At 52.7% G+C, this 16,630-nt stretch overlaps 1 protein-coding gene across 4 annotated transcripts in view; it reads right to left on the bottom strand.

Moving 5' to 3' along the window:
• RRBP1 (ribosome binding protein 1) overlaps positions 1 to 16,630 on the bottom strand; it is a 181,532-nt gene that overhangs the window by 13,861 nt on the left and 151,041 nt on the right. For all 4 annotated transcript variants that reach the window (XM_075339404.1, XM_075339405.1, XM_075339406.1 and 1 more), the window contains exons 21-22: positions 7,788 to 7,856; positions 6,459 to 6,548 (exon numbers count right to left, since the gene is read on the bottom strand). In XM_075339404.1, coding sequence (XP_075195519.1) covers positions 6,459 to 6,548; positions 7,788 to 7,856 — 159 coding nt within the window. The remainder of the gene's footprint in view (positions 1 to 6,458; positions 6,549 to 7,787; positions 7,857 to 16,630) is intronic.

Genomic DNA, 16,630 nt, shown 5'->3' with positions numbered 1-16,630 from the left:
CAAATGGGCGACAGCCGCCTTAAGGATGCGTCTGCCCAAGCTCGCATCTACCGAAGCATGAGCATGCACTTGGTAGTGCTTTGAAAAGGTATGCAGGCTAGTCCAAGTGGCAGCCTGACAGACTTGCTGAGCCATAGCCTGGTGCCTGAAAGCCCAAGAGGCACTGACAGCTCTGGTCGAGTGTGCCTTGATCCTCGGCGGGGGAGGCACCTGAGAACACTGGTAGGGATCCGAAATGGTCAACCTAATCCAACGGGCTAAGGTCGGCTTAGAAGCAGAGAGGCCCTTATGCCGACCTGTGGTTAGCACAAAAAGAGAGGTGCACCGCCTAAGAGCAGCGGTGCGAGACACATAGATCCGGAGAGCCCGCACCAGATCCAGAGTATGCAACGCTTTTTCAAAGCGATGAACAGGAGCCGGACAAAAGGAAGGTAGGGTAATGTCCTGGTTAAGGTGAAAAGGAGAAACCACCTTAGGAAGAAAGTCCGGAGTCGGATGGAGAACCACCTTGTCTTGATGAAAAACCAAAAAAGGTGACTCCAAAGAGAGCGCAGCCAAATCAGATACTCTCCTGAGGGAAGTTATGGCCACTAGAAGACCACTTTCTGTGAAAGACGAAACAAAGAAACCTCCCTAAGAGGCTCAAAGGGGGGTTTCTGCAAAACCGTGAGAACCAAATTGAGGTCCCAGGGATCCAAGGGCCGCCGGTAAGGCAGAATGATGTGAGACGCACCTTGCATGAAGGTGCGGACCTGAGCCAGCCGGGCGATACGCCGCTGGAACAGCACTGACAGAGCCGAGACTTGTCCCTTGAGAGAGTTGAGGGACAGTCCCAGCTGCAGACCAGACTGTAGAAAAGACAGAAGGGTCGGCAAGGAAAAAGGCCAAGGAGGATGGCCGAAAGAGCGACACCAGGACAGGAAAATCTTCCAAGTCCTGTGATAGATCTTGGCAGAGGAAGACTTACGGGCCCGAGTCATAGTGGAGATGACTTCAGGGGGGATACCAGAAGCCGTCAAGATCCAGGACTCAAGAGCCATGCCGTCAATCTGAGAGCCGCAGAATTCTGGCGGAAAAACGGACCTTGTGAGAGAAGGTCTGGACGGTCCGGAAGATGCCACGGCACCTCTACGGACAGATGGAGCAGGTCCGGATACCAAGCATGCCTGGGCCAGTCCGGAGCAATGAGGATGACTCGACGGCCCTCCATTCTGATCTTGCGCAGAACTCTGGGCAAGAGAGCTAGAGGGGGAAACACGTAGGACAGACGAAACTGGGACCAGTCTTGAACCAAAGCGTCCGCGGCGAATGCCTGAGGATCGTGGGAACGAGCCACGTAAACCGGAACCTTGTTGTTGTGACGGAATGCCATTAGGTCCACGTCCGGAGTGCCCCACTTGCGGCAGATTGACTGAAACACTGCCGGATGCAGGGACCACTCGCCACTGTCCACGGTTTGACGGCTGAGATAATCTGCCTCCCAGTTTTCCACGCCTGGGATGTGGACTGCGGATATGGTGGACTTGGAGTCCTCCGTCCATTGAAGGATGCGTTGTACCTCCAACATTGCCAGGCGGCTGCGTGTCCCGCCTTGGTGATTGATGTAGGCAACCGCTGTCGCGTTGTCTGACTGGACTCGGATGTGCTTGCCCGCCAATAGGTGGTGAAAAGCTAGGAGAGCCAGAAGCACGGCTCTGGTTTCCAGCACATCGTCCGAGTCAGCCCTCTCGATCAGAGTCCAAGTGCCCTGTGCTCGGCGGTGGAGACATACCACTCCCCAGCCGGATAGACTGGCATCCGTGGTGAGAATCACGGACGGGGCCAGGAAGGAGCGTCCCTGAGACAGAGAGAGGGGCCGAAGCCACCACTGAAGAGAGCTCCTTGTCTGTGGCGACAGAGCCACTAACCTGTGCAAGGAGGAAGGCCGCTTGTCCCAACAGCAGGGAATGTCCAGCTGCAGTGGACGCAGATGGAACTGGGCAAAGGGAACAGCCTCCATTGACGCCACCATCTGACCCAGCACCTGTATCAGGTGCCTGATGGAATAACGGTGGGGTCTCAGCAGAGAGCGCACCGCCAGTTGGAGGGACTGCTGTTTGATTAAGGGCAACTTCACAAGTGCCGGCAGAGTCTCGAACTGCATCCCTAGGTACGTGAGCCTCTGGGTCGGAGTCAGAGTGGATTTGGGCAGATTGACAAGCCACCCGAATTGGGCTAGAGTGGCGAGAGTGAGCGAGACACTCCGCTGACAGTCTGCGCTGGATGAAGCCTTGACTAGAAGGTCGTCCAGGTAAGGAATCACTGCCAACCCCTGGAGGTGCAGAACCGCAACCACTGCTGCCATGACCTTGGTGAATACCCGAGGGGCCGTGGCTAACCCGAAGGGGAGAGCCACGAATTGGAAATGTTCCTCTCAGATTGCAAAACGCAACGCTGGTGTGAAACTGCAATTGGCACATGCAGATAGGCATCTCTGATGTCGATGGATGCCAGGAAATCCCATTGGGTCATTGAGGCAATGACTGACCGCAGAGACTCCATGCGAAAATGCCGCACCTGAACGTGCTTGTTGAGAAGCTTGAGATCCAGGATGGGCCGGAAGGAACCGTCCTTTTTGGGGACTAGGAAGAGATTTGAGTAGAAACCTCTGAACCGTTCCCTGGCGGGAACCGGTACAATTACTCCGTTGGCCTGCAAGGATGCCACGGCCTGAGAGAAGGCGGCGGCCTTGGAGCAGGGGGGAGTTGACAGAAAAAATCTGTTTGGCGGGCTGGAAGAGAATTCTATCCTGTAGCCGTGGGAGATGATATCCCGCACCCACTGATCGGAGACGTGTTGAAACCACGCGTCGCCAAAGTGGGAGAGACTGCCACCGACTAAGGACGTTGCTGGCGCGGACAGATAGTCAAGAGGAGGCTGCCTTAGTGGCAGCAGCTCCTGCGGTCTTCTGTGGACGCGGTTTTGTGCGCCAGTTGGATTTTTGGTCTTTGGCTGAGTTCGTGGACGAGGCCGAGGGCTTAGAGGACGACCAGTTGGAGGAACGAAAGGAACGAAACCTCGACTGATTCCTACCCTGGACAGGTTTCCTGGTTTTGGTTTGTGGCATGGAAGTACTCTTCCCGCCAGTAGCTTCCTTAATAATTTCATCCAGCTGTTCACCGAACAGCCTGGAGCCAGCAAAAGGGAGTCCAGCAAGGTACTTCTTTGAAGAAGCATCTGCCTTCCACTCTCGAAGCCACAAAATCCTGCGGATAGCGAGGGAATTAGCCGAAGCCACCGCAGTGCGGTGAGAAGCCTCCAGCATGGCAGACATGGCATAGGATGAAAAAGCTGAAGCTTGGGAAGTTAAGGTAACCATTTCGGGCATAGATTCCCTGGCGAGGGAATGCATCTCCTCTAGAGAAGCAGAGATGGCTTTGAGAGCCCACACTGCTGCAAAAGTTGGGGAGAACGAGGCCCCTGCCGCCTCATATACAGATTTGGCCAGAAGGTCAACCTGGCGGTCAGTGGAATCCTTAAGAGAGGTGCCATCAGCCACTGATACAACGGTCCGGGCTGAGAGTCTAGACACCGGGGGTCTACCTTGGGTGAATGAGCCCACTCCTTGACCACCTCAGGTGGAAAGGGAAAACGGCCATCAGAACCACACTTGGGAAGCGTTTGTCAGGACAGGCCCTAGGCTTGGTCACAGCGGCCTTAAAACTGGAGTGGTTAAAGAACACACTCTTTGTCCTCTTAGGCGAGGTAAACTGGTGCTTTTCTGCCAGAGAGGGTTGCTCCTCTGATACTGGCGGATTGAGATCCAGTACAGAATTAATGGACGCAATCAAATCACTAACATCTGAGTCACTTTCGGACAGATCAATGGGGCACATGAAGTTAGCCTCCGAGCCCCCTGTAAAGGCATCCTCCTCGTCCCGCAAGTCAGCTTCTGAAACAGAGCCGCGGGACGAGGAAGGAGAGGGAGCCTTGCGTCTCCTCTTAGGAGGACGGGGTCTGGGACCAGTTGATGAATCCTCTGTGAGCTCCGCTGAGAGAGCACTAGCAGCAGAGGCACCCTGTGAAGGGGGCTGATGCATGATCAGCAAAGTCCTGGACAGCTGTCCCATGGAGTCGGCAAAAGACTGGGAGATAGACCTAGATAAGGATTCTACCCAAGCCGGGGGTTCAGCCACAGGAGCCGGAGCAGCCGGAGAGACCCCTGGGGGTGCGATTCCAGGCTGAGGCATCGTCAGGTTAGAGCAGGTAACACAATGTGGATAGGTGCTCGGTTCAGGCAGTAGGAGCTTACATGCAGTGCATACTGAATACAGCTTTGGAGCCTTGCTCCTCGTGTGAGACATGCTGCTGGAGTGGGGGCTCTGCCAGAATGACCCCCAGAGAGTATATACAGAGGTCCACAACCAGAGGTTGTGGCTTACCAGACCGCTGGAGCGGTGTTGTGTGCCCTCCAGATCCCGAAGCCCGGACCCCCAAGCACCTCAGCAGGGATGCTGCAGCCAGTGCTGATCGCAGAGAAAACGCTGAGAAAATGGCGCCGGAGCGAAGAGAGGGGGCGGGACCTACTCTGAGAGCGGGATCTCGAGGGCCAAAGAGACATGTACCCAGTGAGGAGTGTCCCTCCCCTGTGCAGAACGGCCGCTGGACGGAGCCGCGCTGTCCCTCTGCATGAATGACATGCGAGGGCAGTGAAACCGAAAGTAGGCCTCCGGCGAAGCCGGGGCCTAAATTTGAGCGGTGCGGCCGGCGCGCAGGCACCATCGGCGCGGTTCTCAGGCGACAGCCAGAGAACCCGCCGGAAATGTCAGAAAAATCACTCAGCACACTCTCCCACAACAATAAAGTACAGGGACCCCCAATATATAAACGTCTCAGGTACTTAGCTTGCTGAGACGCAGGGTTCCAAGTCCCTGGGGATGAGCGCTCCGGTCCAGCAGGATCCTGAAGGGCTGCGGATGGAGGCCGGTCTCCTGCCAAGCATGGAGAACCGTGCTGGCTCCCACTTCAAGCCAGAGCCCAGGAGGGATGGTGAAGGAGCACGGCATGTAAGGCTCCAGCCTTGGAATCAACCTTAACAGCACCGCCGACACAGTGGGGTGAGAAGGGACATGCCGGGGGTCCAGAGGACCCGCTTTTCTTCAAACTCTTTCCAAAAATCAAAAATCAGATGAGAATGCATGTGTGGATGTATGCCTCCTGACACAAAGCGATAAACTGGCTAGATCTGGTTCTCCAGGGGGTGTATAAGCTCAGAAAGAGGAGCTACACTTTTGAGTGTAGTACTTTGTGTGTCCTCCGGAGGCAGAAGCTATACACCCAATGCCTGGGTCTCCCATAGGAACGATAAAGAAACACTTTATAATACTCACCTAGAAGGTAGCTCCGATACACAATAGTCAGATGGGTGGCGCCGTTCTCTGGGACCAGCGCCTCCTCTTTCGGCCATCTTGCTCCTCCTTCTGAAGCCGGTGTGCACGACGCGTCCTACGTCATACACACTCGCCGGCACGGAGGTCCTGTGCAGGCGCACTTTAATCTGCCCTGCTCAGATACTACAATACTATCAAAGTATTGTAGTGCGTCTGCGCAGGACCTCAATACCAGCCTGTGTGTATGACATAGGACGCGTCATGCACCCAGGCTTCAGAAGAAAGACGACCAAGATGGCCGAAAGAGGAGGCACCGGTCCCGGAGCCATCTGACTGTTGTGCACCGGAGCAACCTCCTAGGTGAGTATTATAAAGTGTCTTTTTATGTTCTACAGCGTGGCCTGCGCTCTTATATACAGCATGTTAGAATGCTGTATATCAGAGCCCAGTGATGGTGGCCGCAGCTTATAGGCCCCAAAACTGGTGACAGGTCCCCTTTAACATGGCTACTTATGAAAAAAAATCTTAGTATACTTCATGGGGGGGTGGACATAAATTAGTTCTCCTCGAAAAGAAAATTAAGAAAAAAATTACATTATATATATATATATATATATATATATATATATATATATAGATATAGATATAGATATAGATATAGATATAGATATAGATATAGATATATATATAGATATATATATATATATATATCTTGAAGGGGCGACTCATAGCAGGTAACAACTCTGCAAGCCACTGTCTGAATCTATATAGAACCTTGCCAGGCTTGGCTAATATTCCTGGTTAAGTTTAAAGGCAAAGCTGTTCTGTTGGTCTCCTGCGCTAATGGATTTGTGAAGGCTGCAGCTAATCAGCGGCCGCAATGGCCACTTGACGTTAGTCACTTGAGTATTGATAGGGCAAGATTTTGGGAATGCTGCGGATTCACAGCATGCTGTATGACTGGCTTAACACACAAAAACACTTCCTATGCTATGGCTGGATGACAGATTCTCTGTACACTAATAGTATGTAAGAATTTATATGAGTACATATCAATAAAACCATGGAATAACATGGCCCCATCCTGACCTGTAGCTGCTGGGCCTCCTCTGTGCCAGTTGAAGCTTCTTCCGCAGTTTTCAGTTTCTCCAACTCTTGTTGCAAACTGTACACCGATCTCTGCTCAATGAGAAATTACTATTAGATAACAGTTAAAGGGAACCTGAAAACCATGAATGTATGAATACAGATATGCATTACTGCTAAAGGAAATTAAGAAAAAATGAGATATTTAGCATACAAAAACACCCATTTTTATATTTGCCCAGTTGCCACGTCACAGCAATTCTCGTAACTGGGTACCTACGCTATACTGAAGTCTCGCTCTCAGTATATCTATAGTCTTACATTCATGGTTTTTATGGTTTAGCATTTCAGAGTACAGCTGCCTCATTTTTTAGTAATTATGTCATATTCAGTTATCTGTTCACATTGCAGTTCTCGGAGTGCAGTCAGTCTTTTTGTAGCATAAACCATGTCTTCTTTTTTGTAATCCTCCCTTCTATTCCAAAGCCATGGTTGTCCTTGCACTTACATCTCTCTATACTCCTTGCATATTCCCTCACCTGTCATCTAAAGCTCCCTAACAGACAAGTCAGTCTTCTATGAGTGACCTGCCTTCCCCAATCCGAAATCTCGCACAGGCATTCTTGGTGGGTGATGAGACAGCAAGATCAGGACTAAGCATCTGCACATGCGCCGCCCCCTCTGAGAAAATGTCTGGAGAGGGGAGTGACGATGCCTGTGCAATCTTCCAGACGGAGGAGGCCGGTCACTCAGAAGAGTAACCTGTCTGTCGGGGGGGCTTCAAAAGGGAACCTGTCACCGTCTACACTAGACGACAGTGAGGTCCTGCGCAGGCGCACTACAATACTTTGATCTGCCCTGCTCAGGACCTCAATGAGATCAAAGTGCGCCTGCGCAGGACCTCACTGTTGGCTTGATGACGTAGAACGCGTCATCCACACTAGCTTCAGAAGGAGGACAAAGATGGCTGAAAGACAAGGCGCGGGACCCGGAGAACGGAGACGCCCATCCGACTTGTCTGCTCCGTACCAACCATTAGGTAAGTATTATGAACATCCGGTGACAGGTTTCCTTTAAATGCCAGTGGACAGGTAACCAAGAAAAGAGGATAGTGAGTGGTAAGTGCAAGGCCAAGACCCCTGCACTTGTGCCTCATCTGCATAAAGGATTACTATAACAGAATAAGGTATAGCTTTAATCTGAATTTCACTGAGGAATTTGTTTTATGGTACATCCCTCTTATTAGTGCGGTACTGTAACTACCTGACCATTCATATACTCGCCATACAACAGCACACACAAAACAGATCCTACACATGGAGATAAATTCACCTCTTCCAGTCCTTCGGATATATTCTGCTCTTCATTCTGTTCATCCCGACTCGACTGTGGAGCCTTCAGCTAGGAGACACGTATTACAGAATATTATTGTTGTAAGGCGTATTTCTGACATAACACTGACAACTTCTAGCAGCGGAGAAAATATGCATTAAATGACAGCAGTATAACAAGGGGCTGTCACTTTTTAAGAAACAGCCTTTCCAGTGATCAGTTGATCACCTCAATTGGGCTCCAAGATCCCCTAATGATCGCTTGCTATTGCAAGGGCATACAATGCTACACAATGTCACGACTCGGTCCACCAGAATAAGAGATGCTCTAACTTAGTCCTCTGGCTCATAGGGGATCAAACAGAGAACCACCCTCTAGGATGTCAATTTACCCCACCTTAAAAGGGAATCTGTCATTTGATTTTTGTCACCTAATCTGAGAGCAGCATAACCTATGTGCAGAGATCCTGATTCCAGCGATATGTCACTTACTGGCCTGCTTAGTATAGTTTTGATAAAATCACTGATTAATCAGCAATATCATTAGAGGACTACCTGTCGTGCTGCCAGGTAGACCAGAATATTGAGCTCTGTATAACTGCTAGATCTGCAGCAGAAAAAAAAGGGAATTTTATTTACTTACCGTAAATTCCTTTTCTGCTAGCTCCTATTGGGAGACCCAGACAATTGGGTGTATAGCTTCTGCCTCTGGAGGGCACACAAAGTATTACACTTTTAAAAAAGTGTAACCCCTCCCCTCTGCATATACACCCTACCGTGGATCACGGGGCTCCTCAGTTTTGGTGCAAAAGCAGGAAGGAGAAAACTTATAAATTGGTCTAGGGTAAATTCAATCCGAAGGATGTTCGGAGAACTGAAGACCATGAACCAAAGGAACAAATCAACATCAACAACATGTGTACACAAAAGAACAACCAGCCCGAAGGGCACAGGGGCGGGTGCTGGGCCTCCCAATAGGAGCTAGAAGAAGAAGGGAATTTTGTTACTTACCGTAAATTCCTTTTCTTCTAGCTCCTATTGGGAGACCCAGACGATTGGGTGTATAGCACTGCCTCCGGAGGCCACACAAAGCAATTACACTAAAAAGTGTAAGGCCCCTCCCCTTCTGGCTATACACCCCCAGTGGGATCACTGGCTCACCAGTTTTAGTGCAAAAGCAAGAAGGAGGAAAGCCAATAACTGGTTTAAACAAATTCACTCCGACGTAACGTCGGAGAACTGAAAACCATTCAACATGAACAACATGTGTACCCGAAAAACAACCAAAAATCCCGAAGGACAACAGGGCGGGTGCTGGGTCTCCCAATAGGAGCTAGAAGAAAAGGAATTTACGGTAAGTAACAAAATTCCCTTCTTCTTCGGCGCTCCATTGGGAGACCCAGACGATTGGGACGTCCAAAAGCTGTCCCTGGGTGGGTAAAGAAATACCTCATGTTAGAGTTGCAAGACAGCCCTCCCCTACGGGGAGGCAACTGCCGCCTGCAGGAGTCTTCTACCTAGGCTGGCGTCCGCCGAAGCATAGGTATGCACCTGATAATGTTTGGTGAAAGTGTGCAGACTCGACCAGGTAGCTGCCTGGCACACCTGTTGAGCCGTAGCCTGGTGTCGTAGTGCCCAGGACGCACCCACGGCTCTGGTAGAATGGGCCTTCAGCCCTGATGGAACCGGAAGCCCAGCAGAACGGTAGGCTTCAAGAATTGGTTCTTTGATCCATCGAGCCAGGGTGGCCTTGGAAGCCTGCGACCCTTTGCGCTTACCAGCGACAAGGACAAAGAGTGCATCCGAACGGCGCAGGGGCGCCGTGCGGGAAATGTAGATTCTGAGTGCTCTCACCAGATCTAACAAATGTAAATCCTTCTCATAGCGATGAACTGCATGAGGACAAAAAGAAGGCAAAGAGATATCCTGATTAAGATGAAACGAGGATACCACCTTCGGGAGAAACTCCTGAATGGGTCGCAGCACTACCTTGTCCTGGTGGAAGACCAGGAAGGGAGCCTTGGATGACAGCGCTGCTAGCTCAGACACTCTCCGAAGAGATGTGATCGCTACCAAAAAAGCCACTTTCTGTGATAGTCTAGAAAGTGAAACCTCCCTCAGAGGCTCGAAGGGCGGCTTCTGGAGGGCAACCAGTACCCTGTTCAGATCCCATGGATCTAACGGCCGCTTGTACGGGGGTACGATATGACAAACCCCCTGCAGGAACGTGCGTACCTTAGAAAGTCGTGCTAGACGCTTCTGAAAAAAGACGGATAGCGCCGAGACTTGCCCTTTAAGGGAGCCGAGCGACAAACCTTTTTCTAACCCAGATTGCAGGAAAGAAAGAAAAGTAGGCAATGCAAATGGCCAGGGAGACACTCCCTGAGCAGAGCACCAGGATAAGAATATCCTCCACGTTCTGTGGTAGATCTTAGCGGACGTGGGCTTCCTAGCCTGTCTCATGGTGGCAACGACCCCTTGGGATAATCCTGAAGACGCTAGGATCCAGGACTCAATGGCCACACAGTCAGGTTCAGGGCCGCAGAATTCCGATGGAAAAACGGCCCTTGGGACAGCAAGTCTGGTCGGTCTGGTAGTGCCCACGGTTGGCCGACCGTGAGATGCCACAGATCCGGATACCACGCCCTCCGTGGCCAGTCTGGGGCGACGAGTATGACGCGGCTGCAGTCGGATCTGATCTTGCGTAGCACCCTGGGCAAGAGTGCCAGAGGTGGAAACACATAAGGGAGCCGGAACTGCGACCAATCTTGCACTAAGGCGTCTGCCGCCAGAGCTCTGTGATCGCGAGACCGTGCCATGAAGGTTGGGACCTTGTTGTTGTGCCGGGACGCCATTAAGTCGACGTCCGGCCTTCCCTAGCGGCGACAGATTTCCTGAAACACGTCCGGGTGAAGGGACCGTTCCCCTGCGTCCATGCCCTGGCGGCTGAGGAAGTCTGCTTCCCAGTTTTCTACGCCGGGGATGTGAACTGCGGATATGGTGGAGGCCGTGGCTTCCACCCACATCAGAATCCGCCGGACTTCCTGGAAGGCTTGCCGACTGCGTGTCCCCCCTTGGTGGTTGATGTATGCCACCGCTGTGGAGTTGTCCGACTGAATTCGGATCTGCCTTCCTTCCAGCCACTGCTGGAAGGCTAGTAGGGCAAGATACACTGCTCTGATTTCCAGAACATTGATCTGAAGGGTGGACTCCTGCTGGGTCCACGTACCCTGAGCCCTGTGATGGAGAAAAACTGCTCCCCACCCTGACAGACTCGCGTCTGTCGTGACCACCGCCCAGGACGGTGGTAGGAAGGATCTTCCCTGTGATAATGAGGTGGGAAGAAGCCACCACTGCAGAGAGTCCTTGGCCGTCTGGGAAAGGGAGACTTTCCTGTCCAGGGATGTTGACTTCCCGTCCCATTGGCGGAGAATGTCCCATTGAAGTGGGCGCAGATGAAACTGCGCAAACGGAACCGCCTCCATTGCCGCTACCATCTTCCCGAGGAAGTGCATGAGGCGTCTTAAGGAGTGCGACTGACTTTGAAGGAGAGCCTGCACCCCCGTCTGTAGTGACCGCTGCTTGTCCAGCGGAAGCTTCACTATCGCTGAGAGAGTATGAAACTCCATGCCAAGATACGTCAGTGATTGGGTCGGTAACAGATTTGACTTTGAGAAGTTGATGATCCACCCGAACGTCTGGAGAGTCTCCAGTGCAACGTTCAGGCTGAGTTGGCATGCCTCCTGAGAGGGTGCCTTGACAAGTAGATCGTCCAAGTAAGGGATCACAGAATGTCCCTGAGAGTGCAAGACTGCTACCACTGCCGCCATGACCTTGGTGAACACCCGTGGGGCTGTCGCCAGACCAAATGGCAGAGCTACGAACTGAAGATGGTCGTCTCCTATCACGAAACGTAGAAAGCGTTGGTGCTCTGTAGCAATCGGCACGTGGAGATAAGCATCTTTGATGTCTATTGATGCTAGGAAATCTCCTTGAGACATTGAGGCAATGACTGAGCGGAGGGATTCCATCCGGAACCGCCTGGCGTTCACATGCTTGTTGAGCAGTTTTAGGTCCAGAACAGGACGGAATGAGCCGTCCTTTTTTGGCACCACAAAGAGATTGGAGTAAAAACCTTGTCCTTGTTCCCAAAGAGGAACAGGGACCACCACTCCTTCTGCTCTTAGAGAATGCACCGCCTGCAGAAGGGCATCTGCTCGGTCGGGATGTGGGGAAGTTCTGAAGAACCGAGGCGGAGGACGAGAACTGAACTCTATCCTGTACCCGTGAGACAAAATGTCTGTTACCCACTGGTCTTTGACCTGTGGCAGCCAAATGTCGCAAAAGCGGGAGAGCCTGCCACCGACCGAGGATGCGGAGGGAGGCGGCCGAAAGTCATGAGGCAGCCGCCTTGGAAGCAGTACCTCCGGCTGCTTTCTTGGGGCGTGAGTGAGACCGCCAGGAATCAGAGCTCCTTTGCTCTTTCTGAGTCCCTTTGGACGAGGAGAATTGGGACTTGCCCGAGCCTCGAAAGGACCGAAACTTTGACTGCCACTTCCTCTGTTGAGGTTTGGTTGATCTGGGCTGGGGTAAGGAAGAGTCCTTACCTTTGGACTGTTTAATGATTTCCGCCAATTGCTCACCAAACAGTCTGTCTCCAGATAGTGGCAAGCTGGTTAAACATTTTTTAGAAGCAGAATCTGCTTTCCATTCTTTTAACCACAAGGCTCTGCGCAAAACTACAGAGTTGGCGGATGCCATTGAGGTACGGCTCGTAGATTCTAGTACCGCATTGATAGCGTAGGTCGCAAACGCAGTCATTTGCGTAGTTAAGGACGCCACTTGCGGCACTGCTGGGCTTAAGAAAGAGTCCACCTGTGCCAGACCAGCTGAAATAGCTTGGAGCGCCCACACGGCCGCGAATGCTGGAGCAAACGACGCGCCAATAGCTTCATAGACAGATTTCAACCAAAGGTCCATCTGTCTGTCATTGGCATCTTTAAGTGAAGCCCCATCCTCCACTGCAACTATGGATCTAGCTGCAAGCCTGGATATTGGAGGGTCCACTTTTGGACACTGGGTCCAGCGCTTGACCACGTCAGGGGGAAATGGATAACGTGTATCCTTAAGACGTTTGGAAAAACGCTTGTCCGGATAAGCATGGTGTTTCTGGATTGATTCTCTGAAGTCAGAGTGGTCCAGAAAAGTACTCAATTTACGCTTGGGATACAGGAAATGGAATTTCTCCTGCTGGGCAGCTGCCTCCTCAGCTGAAGGGGCTGGTGGAGAAATATCCAGCAGCCTATTGATGGCCGCTATAAGGTCGTTTACCATGGCGTCACCATCTGGCGTATCCAAATTGAGTGCGGTGTCCGGACCAGACTCCTGATCACCCACCTCTGTCTCATCATATAGAGACCCTTCTCGCTGAGACCCTGACCCGCGTGACGACGTGGAGGGTCTCTCCCAGCGAGCTCTCTTAGGTGGCCTGGGACTGTCATCAGAATCAGAGCCCTCAGCCTGTGATGCCTGGGACCCCCTCGAAGTACGGATTAGTTCCAACTGAGGGGGACCTGGGAACATAGCCACAGCAGAGTCCATGGTCTGAGCCACTGGCCTGGACTGCAAGGTCTCCAGGATTTTTGTCATAGTCACAGACATTTTATCAGCAAAGACTGCAAATTCTGTCCCCGTCACCGGGGCAGGGTTCACAGGCGTCTCTGCCTGGGCTACCACCACCATATGCTCTGGCTGACGAAGTGCCACTGGGACTGAACATTGCACACAATGAGGGTCGTTGGAGCCTGCTGGTAGATTAGCCCCACATGCTGTACAAGCAGAGTATACAGCCCGTGCCTTGGCACCCTTGCGTTTTGTGGATGACATGTTGCTGTCTCCTCAGAGCAATATAGGGGTATACAGCCAAGAAGCGACCGTACAGTGCAGTATATATATATATATATATCTGGTACAGGAAAAAGTACACCAATACACACTGTGGCACTAGTGGGGCCAGCACTAATGTGCTGCTTACCGCCCGCTAAACGCGGGTGTGTGGTCGCCAGAAATCCCTAGTCTGGGTCTCCCAGAGCCTGTGTCCGTCCTCCAGCCAGACTGCATGCAGGAATGGCTGCCGGCGTCCTGTGGAGGGGGGGCGGGCCCTGGGCGTGCTCAGACCAAAAGCGGGAAACCTGCGTCCCACTGTGCCTAGTGAGAGGGCTGGAGCATGTAAATAAGGCTCCAGCCCTCGGCGCTGACGATTGCACAGCGTCTGTCCCATTCCCTGATTGACAGGGAGGGGGCGGGAACGAAGCGGAGCTAGGCCGCAAAAGCCGGGGACTAAATTTATAAGCGCCGCCGCCGTAAAAGCGCGGTCGGCGCTAAGTCCCCGGCGCACTACAAGTCCCAGCCGCGCCGCCGCTCCGAGAGTGGCCGGCGCGGTAGTTCCCAGCACATGAATCCACACAGCTAAGCTGCTGTGATCCAAGCCCAGCGTGGAGCGCTACTGTCCCCGGCGCACTAACACACCCAGCAAGTCTGGCGTGTGCGTGCCTGTCTGTACGGGGACACAGAGTACCTGAAAGTTGCAGGGCCTTGTCCCTGAACGGTACCCCGGCTCCTTATCCAGCAGGTTCAATGGGTCTGTGGACGGAGCCCGGCCTCAGGGCTTGGAGGCCGGTAAGATCCCACTTCCTCAGAGCCCCTCAGGGGGATGGGGAAGGAAAGCAGCATGTGGGCTCCAGCCTCTGTACCCGCAATGGGTACCTCAACCTTACAAACCACAAGTGGGGTGAGAAGGGAGCATGCTGGGGGCCCTAGTATGGGCCCTCTTTTCTTCCATCCGATATAGTCAGCAGCTACTGCTGACTAAACAGTGGAGCTATGCGTGGATGTCTGACCTCCTTCGCACAAAGCAGAAAACTGGTGAGCCAGTGATCCCACTGGGGGTGTATAGCCAGAAGGGGAGGGGCCTTACACTTTTTAGTGTAATTGCTTTGTGTGGCCTCCGGAGGCAGTGCTATACACCCAATCGTCTGGGTCTCCCAATGGAGCGCCGAAGAAAAGGAATTTACGGTAAGTAAACAAAATTCCCTTTTTCTTTGGCGCTCCATTGGGAGACCCAGACAATTGGGACGTCCAAGAGCAGTCCCTGGGTGGGTAAAAACAATACCTCAATAGAAAGAGCCGAAAACAGCCCCCTCTTACAGGTGGGCAACCGCCGCCTGGAGGACTCTCCTACCTAGACTGGCATCTGCCGAAGCATAGGTATGCACTTGATAGTGCTTCGTGAAAGTGTGCAGACTAGACCACGTAGCTGGCTGACACACCTGCTGAGCCGTCGCCCGGTGCCGCAATGCCCAGGACGCACCTACGGCTCTGGTAGAATGGGCTTTCAACCCTGAAGGGAGCGGAAGCCCAGAAGTACGGTAGGCCTCGAGAATCGGTTCCTTAATCCACCGAGCCAAGGTTGACTTGGAGGCCTGAGAGCCCTTACGCTGGCCAGCGACAAGGACAAAGAGCGCGTCTGAACGGCGTAGGGGCGCCGTGCGAGACACGTAGAGCCGGAGTGCTCTCACTAGATCCAAAGAGTGCAAATCCTTTTCACACTGGTGAATTGGATTAGGGCAAAAGGAAGGCAAGGAGATATCCTGATTTAGATGAAAAGGGGATACCACCTTAGGGAGAAATTCCGGGACAGGACGCAGAACCACCTTGTCCTGGTGAAAAACCAGGAAGGGAGCTTTGCATGACAGCGCTGCAAGCTCAGACACTCTCCGAAGTGATGTGACTGCCACCAGGAAGGCCACCTTCTGAGAAAGATGGGAGAGAGAGACATCCCGCAGCGGCTCAAAAGGCGGCTTTTGAAGAGCCGTCAGGACCCTGTTAAGATCCCAAGGTTCCAACGGTCGTTTGTAAGGTGGAACCATGTGGCAAACCCCCTGCAGGAACGTGCGGACCTGCGGAAGCCTGGCTAGACGCTTTTGAAAAAACATGGAGAGCGCCGAAACTTGGCCCTTGAGAGAGCCGAGGGACAAACCCTTGTCCATTCCAGATTGTAGGTATGAAAGGAATGTGGATAAGGCAAACGGCCATGGAGGAAAACCGTTATCAGAGCACCAGGATAAGAAGATTTGCCAAGACCTGTAATAGATCTTGGCGGACGTAGGCTTCCTGGCTTGTCTCATGGTGGCAATGACATCCTGAGATAACCCTGAAGACGCTAGGAGCCAGGACTCAATGGCTACACAGTCAGGTTGAGGGCCACAGAATTCAGATGGAAAAACGGGCCTTGTGACAGCAAGTCTGGGCGGTCGCGAGATGCCACAGATCCGGATACCACGACCGCCTCGGCCAGTCTGGAGCGACGAGAATGGCGCGACGGGATTAGGACCGGATCTTGCGTAGTACCCTGGGCAACATCGCCAGAGGTGGAAACACGTATGGCAGTCGAAACTGCGACCAATCCTGGACCAAGGCGTCCGCTGCCAGAGCTCTGTGATCCCGAGACCGAGCCATGAAGGCCGGGACCTTGTTGTTGTGTCGTGACGCCATGAGGTCGACGTCCGGCGTTCCCCAGCGGCGACAGATCTCTCGAAACACGTCTGGGTGAAGAGACCATTCCCCCGCGTCCATGCCCTGACGACTGAGAAAATCTGCTTCCCAGTTTTCCACGCCCGGGATGTGAACTGCTGAGATGGTGGAGCCTGTGACTTCCACCCACTGCAGAATTCGCCGGACTTCCTGGAAGGCTTGACGACTGCGAGTGCCGTCTTGGTGGTTGATGTAAGCGACGGCAGTGGCATTGTCCGACTGGATTCGGATCTGCCTGCCCTCCAGCCACCG

This window comes from Anomaloglossus baeobatrachus, chromosome 3 (genome assembly GCF_048569485.1).
Source record: "Anomaloglossus baeobatrachus isolate aAnoBae1 chromosome 3, aAnoBae1.hap1, whole genome shotgun sequence".
Taxonomy (NCBI): domain Eukaryota; kingdom Metazoa; phylum Chordata; class Amphibia; order Anura; family Aromobatidae; genus Anomaloglossus; species Anomaloglossus baeobatrachus.
The sequence above is the reverse complement of the archived record's forward strand: the minus strand, read 5'-3'. Positions and strand labels throughout refer to the sequence as shown.